At 35.3% G+C, this 26,072-nt stretch overlaps 1 protein-coding gene across 1 annotated transcript; it reads left to right on the forward strand.

The window, feature by feature from the left end:
- Positions 1-2,114: 2,114 nt before the first annotated feature.
- Positions 2,115-26,004, forward strand: LOC133199666 (uncharacterized). The gene is made up of 26 exons (XM_061335540.1): positions 2,115-2,420; positions 4,350-4,559; positions 4,794-5,551; positions 6,465-6,680; positions 7,934-8,136; positions 8,785-8,934; positions 9,165-9,320; positions 9,405-9,535; positions 15,417-15,563; positions 15,694-15,801; positions 15,880-16,056; positions 16,204-16,300; positions 16,394-16,587; positions 16,688-16,909; positions 17,011-17,407; positions 17,493-17,656; positions 17,734-17,967; positions 19,205-19,375; positions 19,796-19,956; positions 20,041-20,752; positions 22,058-22,190; positions 22,353-22,600; positions 22,717-22,885; positions 23,056-24,297; positions 24,381-24,472; positions 25,798-26,004. Exons 1-26 carry the CDS (start codon positions 2,115-2,117, stop codon positions 26,002-26,004), a joined length of 7,005 nt encoding a protein of 2,334 aa, XP_061191524.1.
- Positions 26,005-26,072: the final 68 nt, after the last annotated feature.

Below are 26,072 nucleotides of genomic sequence, written 5' to 3' on the forward strand. Positions count from 1 at the left end.
ACCGCGTAATTTTTATTACTAATGTAATTACAAAGAAACTGTTTTTTTATTGGTAGGTTCACATCCTGGTAAGTATCGATTCCGTCAGTTTGGTCACTGAGATCGCTGAATTTGTAGTTACATTAGTTATTCTATGATTGTTTCTTTTGTCTCCTCTCCCCTTACCACCACTACCCTTTACTTTAGTAAGTTTTTATTCATTGTTTTTCCCCCATTTTCATGCTACTGTAATATATTTTTTAGCAAGACCCTTATTTGGCAGTTTTCCAGTTACATGATTTTTTTTTATTATTCAAAGACCTCAATTCCAGTTCATATTTCAAACGTAAAGATCCGTGTAGCTGTTGATCAAAATATTTTGATGCCAAAAAGAATCTAAAGCTAAACAAAGATCAGGCTCATAGTAGCCATTTACATGTAGCTACCCTTTTTCAGACATTTTAAATTTGAAACTACTAGTAAGAATAATTTGCTTTGCACATTTGCTTATTGTTTCAAAATTAGTGAAACATGAAAGTCTAGGTTATTATAGCTATTTAGATAATCTAGCTTATGTGCAAGCTTGCAGCATTCAAGAACACATTGGAGCCACAAAGGTGAGAAACATCATACGTCACACAATCGTCGTCCCCCAATATGACCCATATTTGACCTTGTCTTTTGACCTTAAATTCATATCAATAGTTTTTCAACTACAGAAGAATGTATAATGTACCATTATTCGACAGCGACCCTCACATTTGACACTGGAGTCAAAATAAAAGTTTTCTTTTTAGAGGGGTGGGGTGGATACATTTGACTAGAATACACCTTACTTATCTTCTAATCTTAAATTATGGTATTTGAAATGTTGAGGTTTAATTTTAATGCATGTATAATGACTCAAAAATGACCTTGACATTTAACCTTAAATTAAAATGACCCACAAATGACATTGTCGTTTACCTTCGAATTAAAATTTGAATTTTTGTCAGCAAAAACTTCTGTTCATATTTTGTAGACTCGTGATGAATTATCTGTGAGTTTCATCATAAAAAAATGTTACGTGCCAACAGTTACTTCCATATAACTTTTGTCCTTTAAATAAATAAAAAGGGGAGACAAATGGTTTATAGTAAACTTAAACAACATTTCTAGTTGGGGTTAATTGCCTTCGATGAACATCTCTATGAGAAAACTGATTTTCTAGTCTCAAATATTAATTAATTCTCTGCAGTAATATTCCTTTCACCCAGGTTATTTCAAAGACCAGGAGGGAGATATTGCTTTTGGTATGTCCGTCTATTTATCTGTTTCCATCTCAGTTTGTAACTTGAAAGGTATGTAAGTTGTGAACACTTGTGTGAGATTAAGTTAAGGAAATGGTGAAAACTCTTATTATAAAGAGAATCTATTTCAAGAGACGTAATTCAAGGTCATTTGGAATATTTCAAAACGTGTCGTCCGAAATAAAACATGGCTACGATAGGGTATTCGATCATGCTGAGTAGTTCAGTTGAATTATATTCTAGTTTATTACATTTTCAAAAGTGAAATACTGTGATTTATTTATTGAATAAAAGTGATATTCTCTCACAGTGTGAAAGGATATCAAAGTGATATTCTCTCACAGAGTGAAAGGATATCAAAGTACTAAGTAAAAATAATTTCTGGTCTGTCATAAGATAGAGATAGTAACTATCCATCTTAATAGAGCTAAAACTGCCAATTTCTTCCCAAATATGTTGCTAAAATCCATGCTATGTAATGTTTTCAATCTCACAACTACCAAGCTATGACGTCTCAACCGCTCAACTATGACGTCAAGCCTATGACACTGTGTTAAGATAAGACAGAGGCTAAGGGAAAATCAAAGAAAATATAATAAACAGAAAATTCAATGATTTGTAGATGAATATGGAATTTATTTCACTCGTGAGACAGGATTTTTTGATATTTCCACTCGTGCTTCGCACTCGTGAAAATATCAAAAAATCCTGTCCCACTCGTGAAATAAATTCCATATTCATCTACAAAACATTGAATATCCTCTATTTATTCTTTTCATCATTAAGGTAACGCTGCGTATATTTCTCTTTCTAGTCTCTCGCTCATCGTCTATCGAAGTGGAGGTGATGAATTATACGGGGCTCCCTCTACCGGCGCCCATAGGTCAAAATATCACCTTGAAACTTAAAGTGACAGGTTACCTGCCTTCTGAGTGGAAGAATGTGACGTGCAGGTGGGAGATACTGGGTAGCACCACAGAGTGTTATAGAGTTCCAGATGAAACAGGAGAATTCATAATAGACGTGATGTCGAAAACTTCATTGAACCAAACTCCCGGTGTATATTTGCTTTCAGTATACGTCAATTTGGGACAGAAGTCGAAAAATAGAGCCATTCTTATTCGTTTCGAACACGTAAATGATCATGAAAAGGTTTGTAAAATGCAAAGAGAGAAATTCCTCTTGGTTTTATTTTTTTAAAGTGACAGTACGGCGCATCTCATCAAAAAACTGACTAGACAAAATTTTCCGACAAGATTTGGAATTTTTTTACTACTCATAAATGTATAAACTTTCAGAAAATTACAACTTTTACAATTAAATGATTTGGATTATTTCATTAAAATTAATAGTTATTTATGGGACGTAAATATATACATCGCAACGTGTTCGGGGTTCCACATTCCATGCTATGCACGCATGCGTAGTTTCATAAACAAAACAGCATGGTTAGAGAGGGAATCCCGGTAGGCCTGCTACATTGACAAAGTCGACCAAAAAGAAAAAGAAACTGAAAATAGAACTTGAAAAAGCAACTTTCCTGACTAAAATTTAGTTTGGGGATTAATAAAATCGCTGGATAAGGAAGAAACGGGAACTCGGCGACACTCACGCAGGGCTCTCGAAGGTTCTATTCGACAGGTTTGTTGATACTAGTTATCATTTCTCATTTTTCCGTCGCTTTCAAAGAAAAAAATAGTGTAAACTCAACATAAAAAATACATTTTTGACTTATAAACATTGTTGCCATTTGAAATGCTAATTTTTTTTAACTGTGCAGAAAAATACTTAGTTTGACATTTGGCGCGATAACGTATGAATAGTTGGTTTTTCCTTTCTCGGACCCCAATACACAAAACGTAAACATTTGTACTTTTAATTCTGTTAAATTCGCCTGAATGCAGACTAAAATCTTTACTATTATTATTTTAGATTATTTTATCAGAAAGTTATGATAATTTGTGTTTTTGAAAATTGCTTTCACCTAATATTCATTACAACTGTAAACTCTACAGTGTAGGCACGTGCCGTTTTAGAATTCACGTGGTACAAATAAACAGATCTAAGATTGCTCCAGTTCGTACGACCCTTGATTTTCCGGCAGATTCTAATTACGTTAATTTTGTTTGAGTAGAGAATATTTCTGTTTCTCAAACTGCTTACATCAACTTTATACCTTATTTCTTAATGATATATTGGGTAAATTTGGATGAAAAAGCACACATTTTGGAGCCGTACTGTCGCTTTAAATTAAATCTTTGCACAACTTTATAATTATAAACTTTTGTAAGTATACAAAACAAATAAAAAGTTCTGTGTCAATTTCAGTGACAGAAAATATGGTATACAATATGAGACACAAAAAATTAACCAAATGTAATATACCATAATGTACATGTAAAAACTTGAGGCAAATCATTGTTTAAATGAATATTTATAAATGAAACAGAGATCAAAAGCTATTAGAGTTATCTCTCTTTATCAGAGGGACATACGTCCTTAATTATGAAATCTATAAATAAGATACATGTATATCCGAGACGAAGTTTAGCACTTATTGTATCCTCTAAGGTAAGTTACAAAATTAAGAGATTCGTCACACACGTGTGCAACCTGCAAGATAATTTATCTATTCCCGAGAACTAAGATAAAGATACAACTTCTATTTGGGATAAAGTTTGTGATGAGTCAGTTACACTGCTTTTGTTTGTTCAACATCCATTCGAGATTTTTCACTCATATTGAGACGCCACCGCTTGGTGGTGAAGGGCTGCAGGAGGCAAATTTAGACCTGTACTCGGCACTTAATGTTTTGTCCTTGAGCAGTGAAAGATCTTTTTCATGCTAGTACCTACTGCGACACGGAATCTCAGTTTATACGGTCTCATTCAAAGGACCGGTCTCCAGCAGATATATCAACAAGAAGGTACACAGGTATACAGGTATACAAATATTCACGATTGTAGTAAATATTTTATCATTTGGCACATCATTCACGTTTTACTGTGATGGTGCATTGTATTTAGTGTACTGAAATAAATCTTGGTATAATATATCAGATACTCTGAAATTGTCTTTCAGGAGTTACCAAAATTCCAGGTTGTGAAAGGGGTAACAAAGTTCAATGCTTCTGTAAACATTGGAAGTAACCAGTTCAACGAATGGATTCTACCCAATGCCTTTTGCTATGGACAATCTGTCGATCTGAACTTCAAAAGTGGATTATTCGTCTTGTTTTCTTCTAATGGAGTAAAAACTTTAGTTCAAACTTTTAGGAAACTCGACGATGATGTCACAACTTTGGCACCAACCTCGGAACAAACAAAAATTCGACTAAAAACTTGGAAACCCACAAATAAAGGGTTGACGACAACAGTCAATCAATTGAGCACAATGGCATCGGTGGGTTTTCCAATACAAACACCTTTACCCGTTCCCCAGAATACAACTTTTGAAGCATTTTCAGTATCACAGACATCCCACACTACGACTAGTCTGACCGCTACATATTCAACCCTTTTAAAGACGAACCCCACAACTTCCCAACCGCGGAGGAATATAAAGTTTCCAGGAGTAGAACTATATACAACAGATAACACGAAGTCCAATGTTTCCAGTTATTTTTTTATCATCTCTAATTTTTGCGGCAAGATACAAATCTGCATTAAATTTGGGGATGGTGTAGAAAAAACATTAAATAATTTTTCTCAAAGCAGAACCATTTCTCATGTCTACAACAGGACAGGAAACATGACGATTAAACTCAGTGTGTTTCATAGAAACAAACAAGAACTGACCATTTCCCGCTCTATTATGGTTCTTGATCATCATTGCTTTCAAGCCACACCGATGTTTGACATTCGGAATTCTGTACCATCCAATCCTTTAACGGTTTTCCTGTTCTCTGACATCATTATTAAAAGTAGAAAACAATACGATCATCAGTCAGATAGATGTAGAACCGAACATACGGATCATTTGACCTACTTCTGGAAAGTTACTAACACCGAGACAGGCGAGGAAACAAAGTCCAGGAGAGACCAACTCCCTCTGATATCACACACCCCGGGTTTGTTTAAAGTTTCCCTCACAATACAGGTTGGGCAGTTTTCCACAACTGGAATTCTTTATATAAAGTTTATCTTTGAACATCAGATGAATTTTCACAGAAGTGTTCTCTGTCAGTTTGTGAATAATTCCACCAGTATGGTGAATATCAATGTGGATGCTGAGATTCTGCCTGTCTGGGGTGAAAATATTTCATATTCCTGGAGGGTTGTAAGGTAGGTAATCACAAAACATAACGTTTAATCACAAATATATATTGATTGAATTGATCATATAAGTGGGGATTTTCTCTTTCCCAAGCACTATGGGTAATGACAGACCATATTGTGTGTGTATAAAAATATAAATTGTGTGTCTTTGTTTGTTTGTTTGTTTTTTTTTTTAAAAACTAACCAATTTTAACCTTTTTCGGTATATAGCATCTTTGGCAACGAGTAAAGAAAACAAAAGTTTGTGAAAATGTATCCAGAGACCCAGGGGTTAGCACCAATAAAGTTAAAAATTTGATATTCAAAGGACACAATTGTTTACAGCTATTACCTATTATCCATTTTTCTTTGTGCAAGAAATGGCACATGGAATTAGAATTTAGATACCAGGACAGTGATTCTAAGAATGACACGACATAACTCAAGTATGAATCTTTAATAAAGGTTACATATATAGATCATATATAGATCGAAGTTTGTCCAGCAAGTTTCACCTCTACGGAGGAACATGTTATGTATAAATGAGGTGTTTTTTAAAGATTTTTTTTTTACCAAACTAATCATGTTTTGACAAGCATCTTTAAATTTGTGTTGAAATTAGAAATAATTTTTAAAAAGTAATTATTCGCAAACCCGATATTTTTTATTCCTCCAGGGGTGGTCAAAAATGTACAAAATTTCCAATTTTTCTAAGCCAGGTTTCGACTATAATTTATGGTTCTAAGCCAGGTTTCGACTATAATTTAAACTCAAAATTAAGATTTAAAAACATCTCTTTGGGTCTTTTCTTTTGTTAATGTCATGTGATCCTATGTGGCAAAACACGAAGATATTGGCGGTCTATATCCTGAAGCGTAGCGATTCTCAAGTGACCGTTCATGCCCATTTTGGGCCTATTTTTTTTTTTATTTGTTTACAGATACTCTAATCCTAACTTGATTCCTCAAGGATTTTCAGCTGCAAAATGGGTAAAATTGTACTACGTGAACTCTACAAAACTCACTCTCATTAACCCATTCCAAAGGATGGAGCGAGGACTTACAGAGATCGCCCTGAGGGTCAACTACACCTCATCAATAGAGTACATTAACCAGTTTGTGCTTGTTCATGACGGCGAACATGAATGCAACATTAAGTACGTGTTAAACTTCGTCACTTTAATTTCACACTGTACCTTTGTATGGTTTCACCTCTCAAGTGCGGGTTGGGGGCTTATTTTGTTACCTGAGTCCGTCGGCTTCGCTTTGATTTAGTTTCCGTGCCTTAAAGTTGCAACAGATTGACTTTGGATGTTCTTAATGTCCTTCAATTTACTAAATTTAGAAATTGGCAGTGCAATCTTGTTCGTCTCATGGCTAATTTACGGCAAAGTGAGAACAACAACGTTTAATATTCAAGTAAAATGAAAAAGGTGAAGATAGCGCATGTTATCGATCTCAAAAAATATATATATAAACAATACAAATCTGTGAAAAGGGAATAAAAAACGAACCCCTTGAAATTCCAGAGGCAGGATCAGGTGCCTAGGAGGAGTTAGCATGCTCTATTGACTGATCACACCCGCCGTGAGCCCTTTGTATTGATTAGGTAGACAGAACATTTCGTAGTCAAATTCAGTATAAAAACAAAGGCCTTTATTTTTTTTTTTTTATTTCATTTCATTTTATTCAGGGAAAAATATCACAGAATGCCATGATTACATACATATGAAACATATCTGATAGAAAAAAAGACATTATCTAAGGACTATGCTGCTTGATAAAGATCATATATACATGTATATATAATATTACATTCAGTGTAATTTCCTTTATGAAATCCTTTTGGAAATCTGAAACATTTAAAGCCCTATAATACCCATGAAACCTTGTTACTGCGCGATAGAATACACGATAGGAACTACATACATTTTCAATACACTAGGAACACAAAAGTGAATGTTTGCTAGCGCGCACTATTCAACTTGTCGACAGGACCAGGTGCTGTCATACGACGGACGACCCCCCCCCCCCCCCAAAAAAAAAAAAGATTCAATGTTTAACATCTCAAAATCTGATTAATTTCCTCCACGATGTCAATCCTGAGAGCCTAATCAGCTTAGATCAATATACTTTGATAAGGATATTTTGATTGAGTTTTGATTTTAATTGCATTTTCAGAAAATAGTGTTCAAATTTACACACACTCACACATAATTTTACACACACACACACACACACACACACACACACACACACATATATATATATATATATATATATATATATATATATATATATATATATATATATATATATATATATATATGACATGACATGTAAACATGACATGGGGAGGGTTGTAGCCCAATGGCCTTGGATGCTTGTTATACTTTTTTTTTCTTTCTAGATACTACTGCGTGAAAAATTGCGAAATTAGAACCAGTTTATCAAAGAAGTACGTAGCTAGGATGAATAGCATGAATAAAAACTGCATTGCAACAGCAAAATTACATGGAGTATATGACGTGTCAGATACCAGAGACAATAAATCTTTATTACAAATGATCAAAGGATATCCATTGATCAACGGAACAAGCTTAATGCACATAGGTAAAATCTCGTAAACCTGTTTTGAAAATAATTTAAATGAAATAATAAGTCATAGAATTATACTTTTGTTCAATGTTTTAAAAATAATTTATATGAAATTTATTATGGCTATGGACTTTAAAAAATAGAGGCTCTTAAATGTGTTTTAGATGGTTTTTCAAGAATAACTGTCTTTTTTCGGGGTATTTGATCGGAAGAATGACTATGCATATTAAAAAGTTCAGGAAGGCGGAAAATGTGACAGACCATACAAGGATTCGAAATTGGGTATCATTATCTCAAGACAATTGTTCTACCAACTAGGCTATCTGGCTACCGGCGAAAGAATTAAAGGAAGCAAAGCCATGTTTTATATTCAGAAATCCTTGTCATATCATATGTAGAAGAAAGGGAGAAAATGCGAGGAACCAGACCAGGCATCAAACCCAGACCCCCTAAATCTAGACACTTGCAAAACTGATGAGGTTTCTTGCAATCGGAGGTTAAACCATGACTAAATGAAAATTTATTGTGTTCAGGGGAAAAAGGCAGTAATTGTAGTTATGCAAATGGAAAACCTAAATAAAAAAAAGACTTTCCATATCTGAAATGCTATGGCATGAATATTACCTTTATTTTATTTTTATATACATTTATTATTTTTTGTAGACCGGCATCATCTTATTGTACAGACAAATCGTCTTGCAGCCGGCAAGCGTTATATCCTGAAAATGACTACAGGTGACGTTCCTTGGCTTATTCATCTTCATATGAACAGCCCACCGACGGGAGGTTGCTGTGAAGTTATGCCCAAAGAGGGCAAGTTTTTTTTAGATTTGATATACATATGATATATATAAAGTGCTAGAGGTGCTTTGGTCTGAGTATGATTGTATCTCAAATTTGTGTGTGTGTCTGTTGTGTATCGCTTCTCTTAAAAAGAGGAAACAACGCATAATTAATTATTCTAATCTATCATTGTTAAAGCAGTCTCAGTTCGTTATCTTCATATATTTCATTGTAATGAATATACTACTTTACTGCGTCAGGTTTAGTGCTTCAGACAGAGTTTATGGTAGTTTGTAGGGACTGGCGAACGGGGGCGGAGGATTATAACACACCTCACCAACAAACAAAAGTCCCCCTGCTGTATACAGTCCGCTATAGAACATCCAGTAGTGATCAAGTGACGGTGTACCAAGGCTGTAGGTGTTTTCATAATTTCTGTAATTAAATATCATAAGAACAACAATTTTTAATGTTTCATTTCAAAGTATTTATTGTTTAAGATGAAGCGTCAACCCCGTCCTTTATGTTACCCTCGGGCGCTGCCTCCCAAGGTTACCGAGTCACAGTAGAGGTGGAAGTGGAGGACAGATTTGGCGACAAAACACAAACGAATGTAACCGTAACTGTCAAGGTATTCCAATGCTAAATAAATGTAACAAAATGTTACAAATATAAAAAATTATCGTTACGTATTACAGTCTGAGATGTAACAATGTAATTGTATATGTCAAGGTATGAACTTACCCAGCAATATGAAATAGACTGTATTAATGATATCTTTCAAGATATTCCAGTACTAGGCAAGATGTAACATTTTATTTTATCTTTAACATTACACATCATGTAATGAAAAAGGTGGAGCTTACAGTGATTAGTCTCAACAATTAATATCATTAAATATAATCATATAATATCATTTAATATACTTTAAAGAAGTAAAGAAAGAGTTTTGGAAGAACATTTACCGATACTTGATTCTGAAATGTATCTTTGTTAATTTCTAAAGGATTTTACGAGGTTTTTGAATCCAGCATAGATACGGTAACTCTGTAATTCGCCTCAGTTGACTGTGATGTTTAATGTATTTGAAAACGGATGAAACGTGACTTTGAAGAAGCTCTTCTTTTGGAAAGGAAATATGAGTACTACGGCCGGTCGACAGGGGATGCTTACTCCTTCATGGCAACTTATCCAACCTTTGTTTTAGAAGTCCATGTTTGCTTTGCTGACAAGTTGTATTGTTTAAATGGACCTTAGAGCAAGATTACTGTTTGTAATCTTTATATTTCATTTAACCACCCAAAGGCATATCTCCTCGTGGACAGTCTGTCACTTGTCGTTCGATACTTATTCATTCATAAATAGTACAAATAATAACGAAATTATACTGGTTGACGCCTCGCCATGTATAAAAAAACGTCACTCTTTTAAGTCTGTAAGGGACATTCAGTTGTTGTCCTTCGGACCATCCTTCGGGATATTAAACATATGTCATAGATAACCAACAATTCGTACAAAAAAAAAAGTGAATGAATGTAAAGTTTTCATTAGAGTTGTATTTGAAGAATCTTTTTCGGGATTATGTCGTCTTATTCTAAATATTCTGCCAAAAACTGTAAAACCTGTAGCGTTTTGCTTATAAGGTGTTATTTAATGGTTCTTACTGACAAAGTTTTAATACCAAACCGTGGGAAACCTGAACTGCAAATCTTCTAACGTTGTCAACGGAAAACAATTTACCCTCTGAGGATTTATTTATGTCTTCCCCACAACCGCATAAATTTACCTGATCATTCTGTCTTGTCAATGAAAATTAAAAATAATTAAAAGTACATCTTTCCTTAGACGACGAGAAGAATACTTGACAAGGAAACTAGGCACTGTTTTTCTATATGGTTGCAATGATAATATAGATAGTGAGGGGAATCTTTCAAGTCCACATTGTAGCTATATGAATGTGAAAGAACTTTTCAACAATACACAGAGACGTACAAGCGTAGTCATGGCCATCGGTCTTACAATAAATCTAATACACACGATATATCTCTTTTGATTCACGAATATGTTACGTAAATAAATAGACAGATCTTCATCACATCCGCACCAAACTTTACTCCGTCCCTTTGAAAGTTTAAGTGGTCTATTTGAAACAGCCATTCATGGTTGGATTCTTCGACACCAGAGTACGGGATGGGATCTGGGATTATGGATATGCTAATCCAGGCTTTTTAAATCGCAACGATTTATGGAAGAGAACACTTCTCAAGTAACCCGTTTCTTCTTTAAACTTAAATGTGCCATTAAAGGAATAGGCGCAATTAAACCATTTAATGCAATTCTTAATCATGAAAAGGTCCAGTCTTATATTCCACCATGTTTCAAGTTGAAGTCCACACCTTGTATTTCTTACAAATATTCATCGACCATTGCTTCCAAACTTTTTACTTACAAAATCTAACAGAGCCTAGATATCGGCCATCTGAAACAAAATCCTCCTACGTATTTATGTTCTTCATGTCATTACTGGTGAATATCATTAACTATGAGGACCTTAATTCACTTATTTTAAAAGAATTGAAATTTACAGAACCCAGATCTTTCAATTGGCGACAGAATTTTATAATTATAATAAATTCTGTCGGAAATTATGCCAGACGATGGGTTAATTATGAAGAAGACCCTGACACTGTTTTCAGAATGGATAAAAAGTAAAAGGTGGATGTTAAAATCTGTAAAAACGATTGAGGGACAGTATGAGAACCATCTGTCCTTATGTATTCAATAATTCAGAAGTGGCTAAAGAATTATCCAGATAACATAACAATTGTAGGTACTGGTCCCAGCTGACATTATCTTTGTTTGTAAGGTGCATTACCAAAATATTTTGAATTACCATTCTATATTGGATTAGAAAAAATTTATAAAATTCCTTACAGAGATATAGCGGGATCAAGTGAATGTTCTATCAAGCCTTTCTTTCCTCCCCACAAAAATATTAACAGCAGTGAAGGAAAAACTTCTGCAGTACTGTGAAACAACATATTCGAGAAGTGGTGTTCATCAGATGTTGATACCTTAAAAACCCCAAAGAACTCTTAGAAAATTTGAAATCACATTTTTTTTTTCTAAAGCGATAGCATCGAACGTATGAATTCTTACGAATGAAGTCAATATTTTTGCAAATTCTATGGTCGATACAATGACCTTGTTTGAAAATATACTCTTTCGTTAGGTCGAATGTTACCAAAAGTCTTTCATACAAATTGTTGGGCCATTATTTTCATACTGAATTTACTTCGGATTTTCCTGTTTACCTGATAATGACATAGAACACACGGCGGGTGTGACAGGTCGACAGAGATTACTTTCTCCTCCATGGTACCTGATCCCATTTCTGTTTTTAGAGGTCCATGTTGGCTCTACTCACAATTTTTATTGCTTCAGTGGACTTTGAGCATGATGGTCGTTACCTTAATATTCAACATCTATTCTAAAAAGTGTTGACGTTGATGTTTTCCCTTTCGTATTCAACCCAAGTTTGGTATACCCCTTTTAGTACCCATATATAAGGTATAGTCAGAGATGTCACTCTTGTGTTGACATATACTCCAGAGCTCCGAAAACATTAAATATTTAAGATATAATACCCGAGTCGAAGGAAATGCTGGAGAATATACCCCTTAGTCTCGAGATTTTGTTGGCAAATAAAAACCTAGCCCAAAGGGCGAGGTTTTTATTTGCCAACAAAATCTCGAGACTAAGGGGTATATTCTCTAACAATTCTGACGAATCTGTTGAAAATAGCTCGTTTTGGACGTCAAATGTAAAAATATGATGCAAGATATACAAAATAGATGGTAACTGTCTTGAAATATAAAAGGGTTGAAAACATGGAGGGCTCGGCAGGCCTCGTTCTCTATCACGTTTTCTTATCCTCGCTTAAATATCGCTTATATTTCAAGACAGTAACCATGTATTTTATATTTATCCTGCAACCACCCCTTGCATTGACCTAATAAAGATAACCTAATAAACCAAAGATTAATTCGGTCAATGCCCTAAAGCCTCGAGCTGACCTATTGACCTTTCGATGCCGGACTACTTTGTTTACTTAGCGACAAAATGGACGCTGACGCCTTTGACCTCCAGTTTGACGTAAACAATGATGAAGAGGTGGATCAAAACACTTTAAGCGACACGCATGACGAAGGTTTGGCCCCTCCTGTACCACCCGAATTAATTCCCATCCTTGATATTTCTTTCGATGAAAATTTATCTGATATTTTGAATGACTTGGAACAAAATCCGTCTGCAGAAATTTCAGAATCAGCAAGGCCTACCGTACAAACTGAAGTCCGAGTCAACAATGACCCTCAGTTTATTGATTTGAAATTTAACGATGTTGAAACTTTCATAACTAATCAAGAAAACTCAAACACAATTAAGAAAACTCTAAAAGATGTGAATCTTGTCAGAAAATTCCTCAAAATGAAAACCGCGATTTGAATGAAATTCCGTGTGACGAATTGGATCAGCTTTTAGCAATGTTTGTGTTGTCAGTAAGAAAGAAAAACTGACGGTCAAGAATACGAACCAAGTTCTCTCAGATCTATAATAAGTAGTTTGGACAGAAAACTAGGACGACAAAAATATGTGCATAAAATCATGGATAGTCAAGACGATTCCTTTCGTTTGACTCGCGACGCCCTAAAAGCAAAACAAAAAAATCTGAAAAAACAAGGTAAAGGCAATAAACCAAGCAAAGCTGAGGCAATTTCAGACGAAGAAATAAACATATTATATGAAAAGAAAATCCTTGGTAATGAAACCCCCGAGTCCCTCTTGTATACTCTCTGGTTCAATAACTCTATTCATTTCGGACTACGAGGAGTGAGCGAACACTATAATTTACGCTGGAGGGATATTAAACTCAAAGTATCATCAGATGGGACAGAATATTTAGAGTATAATGAAAGGCAAACCAAAACACGAACAGGCGACAATATTGTTGACATACGCCAGGTCAAACCCAAAATGTTTTCTTCTGGGGATATAAGAGATCCTGTTCAATCTTACAAACTGTACTCGGCCAAAAGACCTCTTGGATTTTCTTCGGATGAAGACCCTTTCTATCTTTCAAAACGCACTATTCCTCTAGATGACCCCAGAAGTGATAAATGGTATTTAAAACAAAAAGTTGGGGAGAAAAAGCTCGCATCCTTCATGAAAGAAATGGCTGTTAAAGCCAACTTTACAGGGAAAAAACTAACAAACCACAGCGCGAGAAAGCATCTTATTCAAAAGCTCCGTGATTTGAATGTCCCACCAACAGATAAAATGCAAATAAGTGGACATAAAAATGTACAATCTGTCTTAAACTACAGCTCTATTACCGAAAATCAACAGAGAAAATACTCACACATTTTGAGCAGCACTTCAGTTGATCCCAGGCCTAATCCTACATGTACGAGTAATTCACAATTTATACAAAACAATGCAACTGAAAATTTCAATTTACAAGTGTCGGAAGCCTCTTCATTCAGCCAGATGAATTCCATGTTTTTGGGGCGACACTTCACATCCAGAATTTAAACATTTACACTGGACATCAATCATAAATTCACAATAATTTAACTTTCGCCACTTTGTTTTCCTGCGGTTTTGACACTGTTACAAATTTACGTCATTTGTTTACAATCTACTTCAAAATTACATTCGTCGATTATTGCTAATTCAAATAAAATTTTGATGATATTTTATTTAATAAATATCTCAGTCAATCATCAATTTTATCTTTGTGCTTCGTTTTACTACATTTTTTACAATCTGTGTAGACTTACGTTATTATGCGGAAGGATAAATGTTTCACGCTTCAACCTAGCGGTGATGCGAGCTCAGCGCAATAATATAACGAACACGCAAAATACTTTGAATTTTACTTTTTTACCAATTTATTATTTGAAAAAAGTTGCAGGATAAACAAAATACATGATAACTGTCTTGAAATATAAGCGATATTTGGGCTCGGGTCGAAAACGTGATAGAGGGCTCGGCAAGCCTCGCCCTCTATCACGTTTTCTTACCCTCGCCCAAATATCGCTTATATTCCAAGACAGTAACCATGTATTTTATATTTATAGAGAAATGCAGAAGCTAGATTTCGACGTCATCGTAAGTGTCTTTTGACGTCACAATTAAATGCTATCCTCGTTCATTTTTTTTTCTCAAAGATTAGATAAAGAGCGTTGTAATCCTAACCCAAAGTAAATTTTTTCCCACGAATTTGCGTCACAATCAAAGGATACATCTATCCTTTTCCTAGTGAAGGCAGTCACAATTAGAGGAAATCGATTGTTGATGACATTTGTGATTTATTGGAGAATAATGGTGGCGGCACCTCTTTGATCTTTGCGATAACCGTAGTAGAATTTAAAAAACGCCTTGTTATATTGTTTTTCTTCTGAAGTCACTATGATTTGTTTGATCAAACATCGAATGTTTTAATGTTGTAGGCAGGAGACGATAATTATAACAGAGAAACCTATATTGATACTTTATGCCGGAACCTTCTAACCAAACTTAAGTACAGCCAGAATCCTGATACCCAGATGCATGCCATCCATATTACAGCCAACGAGCTCAGCAGAGTACAGTTCAATGTAAGATTTGAACACACAAGTTATAATACAGACTTTTTCTCCTTTTGCTCCATCAGATTCTTCGGTATTATTGTTCTGTAATCGTCTTTCTCTAGATTGTCTATGCTGACAGTGCTTTTCTATGTTGCAGGACTCTTTTCCTAACATCAATGTCTCAGGGTTAATGAATGCAGACATTTCAGATCTGAGAGCGATGTTGGCTTTTGCCAACTCGTCCATTTTAAAGAAATTACAACAGGTAAAATAAGGAACAAGTATAGAACTTAATCTGCAAGTAGAAGAACCAAAAGCTTGTTTTCATTCTTATTTTCTTCAGGGAACTAACATTCTATCCGAGTCCACTCTCAATTGGATATCTAAGTTTTCTTTGGGATCTCCACATTATGAACAAAGCATGCTTTCCGATAAAGAAGCATGTCACATGTTGCTTTTGTCCATGGACAGCATGCACATCTACACAAAGAATCCGGAGATCACAACACCCAAATCTATAGTAAGTATATCATCGTCGAATGGGTTTGAACACATTGGTGAATCTGTTACCAATCCATAGAAAATTTCCTGTTGTCTAAAGAATTTACATGTTACACGTTTCTGGAGGAATACAATGCTTGATATTACATGTAACATAACTGAACAGATAACCACTGTGGATGCACTGAGAGTGCTGCTTTCTGATGACAGCCTGCCAAGAAGTCTCCTCAGAGACAAGGACAAAGCCATACAGGCCATCACTGGTATAGTATTGATCAAAGGAAGAAACATTTTGCATATTTGATTTTGAATCCCCCTTCTCTCTCTCTCTTATATGCTGTTTTGTAATTGTATAGGTCTGCTGAAAATCGTTGACACAGTATTACTGAGTAGTTACTATCATTACACGGACGATTTGGATGAACTAATGACCTTGAATAAAGAAGAGCTAATTCAGGTGGAGAATGTTTCCACAACTTTTGTAAGAAAACGGTTAATTAAAGATTACATGCTATCGGAGAAATATCAAACAACCAAGAGGATGAAAATGGTTAGTGACGCCAAACAATCTTAATTAATTAAGTGATATTATGTACGTGGCGCATAGTAAAGGTAATGTCGTCCGCAAATTTTTTTTTTAAATTTTTTAGCTAGAGTCCTTCGCCTCCATTTTGATGAAGTCATTGGATGCGATAGAAAAGGCAATGACCACCGCTGAAACAGGGAGGAAACTATCGGTGAACCGTACATTAGTCTCTGTTGTGGTGGAGAGGATCGAACCTTTGTCATTTAAGGATTACTCCGCCACAGTTGGTGGGATTAATGTAGAACTGCAAGCGGAAGGAAATCAACACAATGACGTCAATATTTTGGTAAGAATTCTTGCTTCATAGGTTGTTCGAAAACTGTTCAATCTAGATTATCAACCACGTGACACATAACTCTATTCATGATTCAACATTCAAAATTCCAGATTGCAGCATTCAAAAGATCTCCGTTCCCAGTTTTGAATGACACTTCATATGGTTGGTCTGAAGTCCTGGTATTGAAAGGTAATTTTTCCTGCAATATCACAGCCCGTCTGCGGAACAGGAATGTAGACAACTTGCATAAAAGTTGGTTTTTCCTTCACTCTAATATGACCTTTTACCAAGAATTTGCTGTGAGCATGAATGACCTCACGATTATTCACTTGGAACCGGAAAACCTCACGGATTTTACAGATTGGGAACTTTACATAAAAGGAGGAGCCCGTCCAACTGAGGTAAACTTCGACATCAAATTGGATATTGGAAAACATCAGACCAGCTTTAAAGTCCCTTCTGGAATAATCTCGCACACCAAAGGATACTTAATGCTTAAAAAGAAAGGTATCTCGCTATGTCCTCTTTTTTTTCATTTTTCAATCAAATATAAAGCTGTGTTCAATGTTATTAATATGTTAAAATTTGTTAGAAAAAGAGGATAGAAGACGCAAGGCTAGGGATGCTGTTGAGACCAGAATTAAAAATAATGCCGAGAAAGGTGTCATTCTGGCTACGATTGATGTACAGGTCTTCACTATGGGTTGTCGGGCCAGGTCATTCACGTCAGCATCGTGGATCACAGGCGGATGCAAGGTTTAATATTAAATACCGATTTCAGAGATTAAGATTTCAATATAGTGTAACAAACCTTTTTTTTTTTAAATTGTTAGATTGGAGATGAATCATCAATCGAGACTACCGTCTGCCACTGTCCACACACTTCCGGTCAGCAGAGCGCTTTCACATCCACTTTCTACGTTCAACCGAACCTGATTGATCGCGTCGACTTCTCAGACTTTGACGTCGACAACGCTGCAGTGTATGGGACGTTGATTGTGATGTTGTGTCTTTATATTATCCTGGTCATTATACTCCGAAAACAGGATTATAAAGACGCCCTGAAGGTATAAATCCTCTTAGCAATTATTCCAAGATTTTAATGCCACTAACTTTTAAAAAAAAATTTAAATCCTAAGTCCAATGTACTCGTACACTTGTTTTCAATGTAAAATGAGGCTGCTGATGGGTGTTAACAAATTTTTAGTTTCTCCATTGCCGGAGTTCTGATCACATTTTATCTGTAGTCCGTCTTTTTGTAAACTTTTCACATTTTCGACTTCTTCTCCTGAAGCAATGGTCCAATTTCAACCATACTTGCCACAAAGCATCCTTGGGTGAAAGGAAATCAAGTTTGTTCAAATAAAGTTCCACTCCCCTTTTCAAGGGGAAATAATTAAGAAATAGTGAAAATTTGGTGGTATCTTCTCAAGGACCACTGGGCCAAAAAATAGAAACTTATGTAAAACCTTCCTTACATAGTGGGGATTCAAGTTTATTCAAATCATGACCCCTGAGGGAAGGATGGGGCCAAAATGAAGGATCAACGTTTAACATAGGAAATGCATAGGAAAAATCTTAAAAATTCTTCTTCTCATGAACAGCAAATCCATGATTGGTCATATTTATATCGAAGCATCCTCAAGTAGTGTAGATTCAAGTTTGTTCAAATCATGACCCCGAGGATAGGGTGGGGCCACAATGGACGATTAACGTTTTACACAGGACTACATAGGAAGAATCTTCTTCTCAAGAACAGCAAAACCATGATTAGTCATATTTTTATGGAAGCATCCTCCAGAAATGGAGATTTAAATTTCATCAAATCATGATCCCCGGGAATAGGGTGGGGCCACAATGAACAAACAAAGTTTTACATAAGAAAAATCTGTAAAAATCTTCTCGTGAACAGCAAAGCCATGATTGGTCATATTCATACGGAAGCATCATCAGGTAGTAAAGATTCAAGATTATTTAAATCATCAACCGCTGGGGATCGGGCCGGGCCACAATAAAAGATAAAACGTGTAGGGAAAAAATCTAAAAGCCATGATTAGTATAAAGAAATATGGAAGCATCCTTAATTAGTTTAGATTTAAGTTTGTTCAAATCTTGCCCCCCCCCCCTTTTTATGGGTAGGTAGGGACCACTTATAAATGTAATGTCCTTTTCAATACTGATTTCCTACCCAAAGTGCTCAAGTGAGCGATGTGGCCCATGGGCCTCTTGTTCTAATTACAATAATCTATTAAACGTATTTGAATACAGTTTTAGCATTTAACTCCATTGGAAATCTTCTTTCAGTGGGCCCCTCAGTTCCTTTGTGATAATGGTGAGAATGACATCTACTTTTACATGATAACTGTATACACTGGCATGCGCAGAGGTGCCGCCACGATGTCAAACGTCAATTTCATTTTATCGGGAGAGGATGAAGATTCTGGGATACGAATATTGAGCGGAAGTTCTCACTCTGCAAGTTTTAATCAAATCTCGGAAAATCTTAATCACCAAATAATAATTTTCTTACAATAATACCTTTAGGAATACTTTATTCCTCAAAAAACTCGACTGTAAATGGAGTGTTTTTGCTATTGTATCTACAAAAAAGAAAATCAAAAGTTCGTAAAACTATAACCCAAATATCTCTGTCCCCTCTCCCTATGTACTTCGAGGTGAATGAAATATTCGAATATCAGCGGAATGTAACAACTGGATTATTTGGGTTAAGAAAAAATATCGTTTTATCATTTGAAGAAGTTTCAAATAGTATAAGCTTTCCTATCAAATATCCTGCTAAATTTTTAAGAAGGACACTTTCAAGCCGTTACGCACAGGTAAGGGAATTCCATTGCAAACATTTATTGACAAAGATGTACTTTGTTATTTTCCTAGGGTTTTGAAGCTGGATCTGTCCGTAGGTTTATTGCCAGTTCAAGATCAAATTTTGGGAGACTGAATTATCTCCGAATATGGCATGATAACTCAGGACCGGGCAATACAAAGTCCTGGTTCTTAAACAAAATAGTTGTAGATGATTTGCAAACAAAAGCAAGGTATGATATATTACATAAAATATGCATATACGGCGAGTTTTGTATTATTTTTTAATATGTTTACTTAATTGTAATTTATTGAAGATATATATTTCACTGTGGGAGATGGTTATCACTGGATCGTGATGACGGTAGAACAGAGAGGGTTCTTCCTGTCTGTACAATGGAGAATCTCAACAGCTTTAACACTCGGTTTTCGGAGCAGGCTCAACTCAATCTCACTGACAGTCATCTTCTCGTGTCTACCTTGATTCGTCCCGAGAGCAGCAACTTTTCCCGCGTCCAGAGAGGATCTTGTCTGTTTGTGCTTATGCTGCTGACAATGATCAGTCATGCCATGTACTTCAAAGAGAACGCTATTGTATCAGCAAGTCAAGTTAAGATCGGTAGTCTGGACTTTTCCTTGAAGGACCTCTACGTGTCTTTGATGGTAGCCTTGATCACTACTCCACCAATTTTATGCGCCTCGTTTGTGTTTAAAAAAACATCCAAATCTTCGTATCATTTAAGCAGAATCTCTTCAAGGAAACGATCAACAACATCGGAAAAGTACACTTCAACAGATACAGATGTGCCCATTAATGTAGACTTGACCTCAACATTTGATACAGAAGTGACTTTGTTCCCAAAATGGGTACTTTATTTCGCTTGGTTCCTACTGTTTGCTTCTGCTGCGGTTTCCTCTTTCTTTTTGATTTTGTACAGCATACAGTGGGGCAAAGAGAAGTCGACAAGATGGCTTATCAAGTTCATTTTGTCTTTCCTGGAGTCTATATTTATTGTGGATCCTGGAAAGGTACGAAGGGCTTTATTATGCCCCTGCCTTAAATTGGCTGGGACATATAGTGTTACTTTGTTCCGTCATTCCGTCATCATTCACTTTCCGTACATTATCTCTGCAACGGTTGCACACATTCAACTCAAATTTGACATATCAATACGTCTTAGAAATACGCATGTCAAGTTCAAATTTAGTCATGGTCCGATGATATCTTTCTTGAACTTAGGAAAAAAAAATAAGAAATTTTCAGTTTCCGCTCTCTAACTTTTGTAGGGTGTATGTATAAGGTTGAAATTGCATATGCAGACATTTTATCAGAAAATACAGGTCAAGTTTGAATTCGGCCATGGTCTGATGATTTTTGACAGAGATATCTCTCTTGAACTTAGGAAAAAACAAGAAATTTTCAGTTTCCGCTCTCTAACTTTTGTAGGGATGTATGTATAAGGTTGAAATTGCATATGCAGGCATGTTACCAGAAAATATAGGTCAAGTACTAGTTCGAATTTGGTCATGGTCTGATGATTTTTGACACAGTTATTCCTCTTGAATTTAGGAAAAAATAAGAAATTTTCAGTTTCCGCTCTCTACCTTTCTACAGATGCATGTATAAGGTTGAAATTGCATATGCAGGTACAGGTCAAGTTTGAATTTGGTCATGGTCCATTGATTTTTGACAGAGTAATCCCTCTTGAACTTAAAAATAAGAAATTTTCAGTTTCCGCTCTCTAACTTTTGTAGCGATGTGTGTATAAGATTAAGATTGCATATCTATGTATTTTTCCAGAAAATACAGGTCAAGTTTTAATTTGGTCATGATCCGATGATTTCTGACAGAGTTATCCCTCTTGAACTTAGAAAAAATAAGAAATTTTTAGTTTCCGCTCTCTAACTTTTGAAGTGATGTATGTATAAGGGTGAAATTGCATGTGCATTTATTTTACCAAAAAAAATAGAGGTCAAATTTGAATTTGGTCGTGGTCCGATGATTTTTGACAGAGTTATTCCTCTTGAACTTAAAAAAAAATAAGAAATTTTCTTGAAGGGTTGAGAATTGAAAGGTTGAAATTGCATATGCAGGCATTTTACCAGAAAATACGGGTCAAGTTCTAATACAAATTTAATGCTAAATATTGCATTTGAAATTTTGCCTGCTTGTGGGGGCATTCGTGGCGATAACGACACATCTAGTTTAGTTTAAAATCTTTTTAAACTATAATTTGAATTTTTAAAAGACTTTTAACGACACATCTAATTTAGTTTAAAATCTTTTTAAACTATAATTTGAATTTTTAAAAGACTTTAATATCCTTTTAACAGATCATTTTGATGGCCTTGATGGTTGCGCTGTTTTTAAAAAACAAAGAAACGCAATACAAATTGAATGTCGATGTCCACCATCTTCGTCGTTTGGCAAAAGTCTTCTACAGCAATTACAGTGGATCTTTAAATGGTTATCCTGTTTACCATTAGCAATTTTTTAATTTAAAAATGAAGCATTCTTTTTTTTTTTGTTTACTGTTTTTGTTGTTGTTGTTGTTTTTTGTTTTTATTTTTTTTGTCAATCGTTTTAAGTCCATGATGAAATGAACATTGTATTGCCTTTATAATTAAGTAATGAGAAGACAGATCCTGGGTAAACACGAGCCAGCTTTACCTCACGATGTTGAAAACTTTAAGAACAGACGTCAACAGGAAGTCAGGGCCAGGGGTGTGTTTATAGAACTTCTTACATATGGAGTCTTTGCTTTCATTATGTTCAGCATTAGTTATATCCACAAAGACCAGAGGTCATTTCTACTGAAGCAAAACGTCCATAATATACTTGTCAAGGACCCTGTATCCTACAACAAATTTGCAAACGTAAGGAAATACTATATATTAGTATGAAAATCGCCTAAAATTTATTTGAAACGTTGTTCATAGTTATTCTTATATTTCTTTTTCTTAAATGTCTGATGTCATTCAATTATATTTAGGTTAATAAGACAATTGACTACTTTAACTGGTTAAATAACACGGTTGTACCGCATCTCTATCCATCACGTGACTGGAGTAACAACTCCTTTCCTTCCGCTCCCTGGGTAGGGGACCTCGTCAATATCAGAGTGGGTACCGCCAAACTACGACAAGTTAGAGTCACGGAGGGTAGGAAATATCCTATTTTATAGCATTAATTTAAATATTTCTTCACTTATCCGTTTGTATAAAGGAGGCAGTGTCAAAATAGTAGGTATGTATTTTATTCCATAAATTAGAATTATTGAAAATTATTTGAATAATTTGTAGTGGGGCTTAAATCTGTCATTTAATTTCAGAGCCTTGTATTTCATACATATTTCATATTGTTCGCCCATGCATACGAGAATACCAAGATAAAAATATTGAAACCCGAAATTTTTACCCGTATTGGAGACTCCAAAAGAGTTTGTCTCGAACACCACAGTCTCTCAGACGTGCTTGGAAATATTCATCTGAAGATGAAGGGATAGATGTTCCTGGTGAAATTCACATGTACAAACCTGGGGGCTACGTAATTATGTTGCCGAGGTCCTTGACAGAGGCACATGACCTTGTTAATCATTTGGTCGAGTACAGATGGGTGGATAGACATACTCGAGCCTTGTTCCTGGAACTCAACCTTTACAATCCTAACATAAACATCTTCACGTATGCCATGTTTATTGCCGAATTCATCGAGACAGGTGGGATTTTGCCCTGGTCCAACATCTGGGTTTTCAGGCCCAATGAGTTTACCGGTGCGCTAGGGACATATGCCCTCCTGTGTTATCTTGTTTTTCTAATATTCTTATGCTTGGGAACCTTCAGGGTCATAAAAGAATTATATCAAAGGCGACTGAAATTCCTAAAACAAATCTGGAACTTGGTTGACATGACCTGTATTGTTCTCAGTTATATTGGAATAGTCGTCTTTTCAATTCGTTTAGACAAAGCCAATGAAACCATACCAAAGGCCAAAGAATTGTCAAACGACACATTTGATGGTTTTCAGACTGTTTTCTTGTGGGACTTTGCTTTTAATTGTATTGTTGGCGTTCTGACCTTCATAACGACCTTAAGAATACTGAGAATTTTGGGGTACAACAGGCGTTTAACAGAGATTGTGAGAGTTATAACTAGTTCTGCGAGGGACTTAATCGGATTTGGCCTCGTCTTCAGCATAATATACAGCGCTTACGTCATATTTGGTTTTCTGATATATGGTACATCTTTGAGCGAATACAACACTGTGTTCAAATCTTTTGGAACTCTGACCAATTCCTTGATTGGGAAGAATCGCCTGGATATGATGATACACGTGGCCCCTGAAGCGGCTTCTTTCTTCTATTTTACGTACACATTTTGTGTCATTTTCACTTTGTTAACGATGTTCTCTGCCATTCTTAACTACAGCATCAGGAAAGTTCGCCATCAATCAAGGCAAAATCCCGAAACATACGGAATACTTGATATTCTTAGTTCCAGCATAAGTAATCTGTTTGGAATGGCGATGGCACTCCAGAGGAAGGAAAAAGCTAAAGAAAAATTCACTGCAAAAGGTAAAAATAAAGTTCTTCATATGCAAGTTGTATACCAGTTTTATTTTCGTGAGTTTAATTTGATACTTTTAAAATTTAAGGAGAAAAGAATTTGCGAAGCGAGAAGATAAATGCCTTTGGCATTGCTCAGTTAATCAGAGACATATTTGTTCAAAGTCTGGGAGAAGAATTCATGGTAAGTATTATCTTATTAAAACATAATATAAAGAAATAAACCCGCAAATTTCACTTTGGTTTATTTGCCTTTTATGGCTTTGGATTAAAGAGCTCAAGTTAACTTCAGAAAAGAAATCGGGATTCGTTTTAATTTTTACAAAAAAGGGGTATTTTTTCCGGTTGATAATTTTATTTAGTCTGCATGCATGCAGGTATTCGTACCTCATATATTTTGTTTTAGTCAATGCATTTAGTATACAAAAATAGGAGAAACATTTTCAAAGACAACTACGATGCAGCATGATATTGTCGACGCATTTTAAGTACGTTATCTCCAAATGTTATTTGATATCTTTCTTTTCTTGATTTTATTTTATTTTATTATTCATTTCATTGGAAATAAAAAAAAAGTCATTAGTGTAAATCACATATATTTTTTGACAATTGATAATTAGCCCTAAATTTAAAAAAAATAGCACTGAAACTGAAAGCAACGGAAGTGATCATTTCTAATTATGTAAAGTATAGAGGCGTCCCGGAATTGCACAGAAAGTCTAAAGAGAACAGTTTGGCGCGGTTTCTGACCTCTCTAGACTTTCTTTGCAATTCCAGGACGCCTCAATACTTTAAATAGTTAGAAATCATCACTTCCGTTGCTTTCAGTTTCAGTGCTAGGTATCGAGGACGTTTTTGGTTTACTGCATGCGTTTTAGACGGCAAGTGCAAATCGGCAGGCAATAGAAAGGGGTCATTCAATCATTTTTGAAGCTAGATCTCACCGGTAGGAAAAGTGTAGATGTTGAATAAAATCAAGCGTGAACCGAGGCACCCCCTGAAATCCAAGATGGCGAGTTGCGAACCTTGTGTATTTTTATATATTGAAATATGATATTTTTAAAAATGCTGTTCCAGCGAGTTTTGATTTTTATTTTAATAAGTGCATCTAGACAGACATAGAAGAACACACAATACACAAAATACACCATCCTGAAACCAAGCGCCTATGAACACAAATACTTCAAAGTTTAGTATCATTGAATGAAGTGTATTTGAACCATTAGACTGGAAAAAAGATCCATCTGCTGTAGATCTCCAAATTTTTGCGACACCTCATATTTGCAAGATTGTTACTAGGTAATTGTAATTAAAAAAAATCACAATTTTTATTATTGTTATGTATAATATTTTAATGACATTTTCGCGAGCAGAGGCCTAGCGTAATTATAATAATTTTCTCGGAAATAAAATGGGATTTACAGATATTTAAAAGTTGAGTGTAGTCTCCTTGATCCAACATCTAATACTTTAAACATTCCTTCTTTTAAACTGATTATTATGATTCAGTATTCACAGAGGTCAAGGCAAGAGTCTTTATTGACAACAATGACGGAACCATCGGATCTGAGAGTTAACCTGACGCCAGAATGTCTTAAAGGACAACGAAATGGTGACATCAGCAAACTCGAAAGAATCGGCACCCTGAGGGATATTCAAGTGTCACTTGATAAGAAAGAGGACAACCTAGTCCAGCGGAATCTTTATTATTTGTAGACTTCGTGAAATATTATTAGATCACTGTCTATTACATGTAAGCGTTGTTGATTCTTTACGATCAGCGC

Source organism: Saccostrea echinata, unplaced genomic scaffold (assembly GCF_033153115.1).
Source record: "Saccostrea echinata isolate AGI-Se365-2 ecotype Australia unplaced genomic scaffold, CSIRO_AGI_Sech_v1 ptg000034l, whole genome shotgun sequence".
NCBI lineage: Eukaryota > Metazoa > Mollusca > Bivalvia > Ostreida > Ostreidae > Saccostrea > Saccostrea echinata.

What these genes read in the sequence shown, in the direction of transcription:
- LOC133199666 (XM_061335540.1), top strand. Translation starts at nt 2,115, where the DNA reads ATGAATTATACGGGGCTCCCTCTACCGGCGCCCATAGGTCAAAATATC. An exon ending in TTTTAAAGAAATTACAACAG is followed by an intron (nt 15,802 to 15,879) that starts GTAAAATAAGGA and finishes TATTTTCTTCAG; the next exon opens with GGAACTAACATTCTATCCGA. An exon ending in TCACAACACCCAAATCTATA is followed by an intron (nt 16,057 to 16,203) that starts GTAAGTATATCA and finishes ATAACTGAACAG; the next exon opens with ATAACCACTGTGGATGCACT.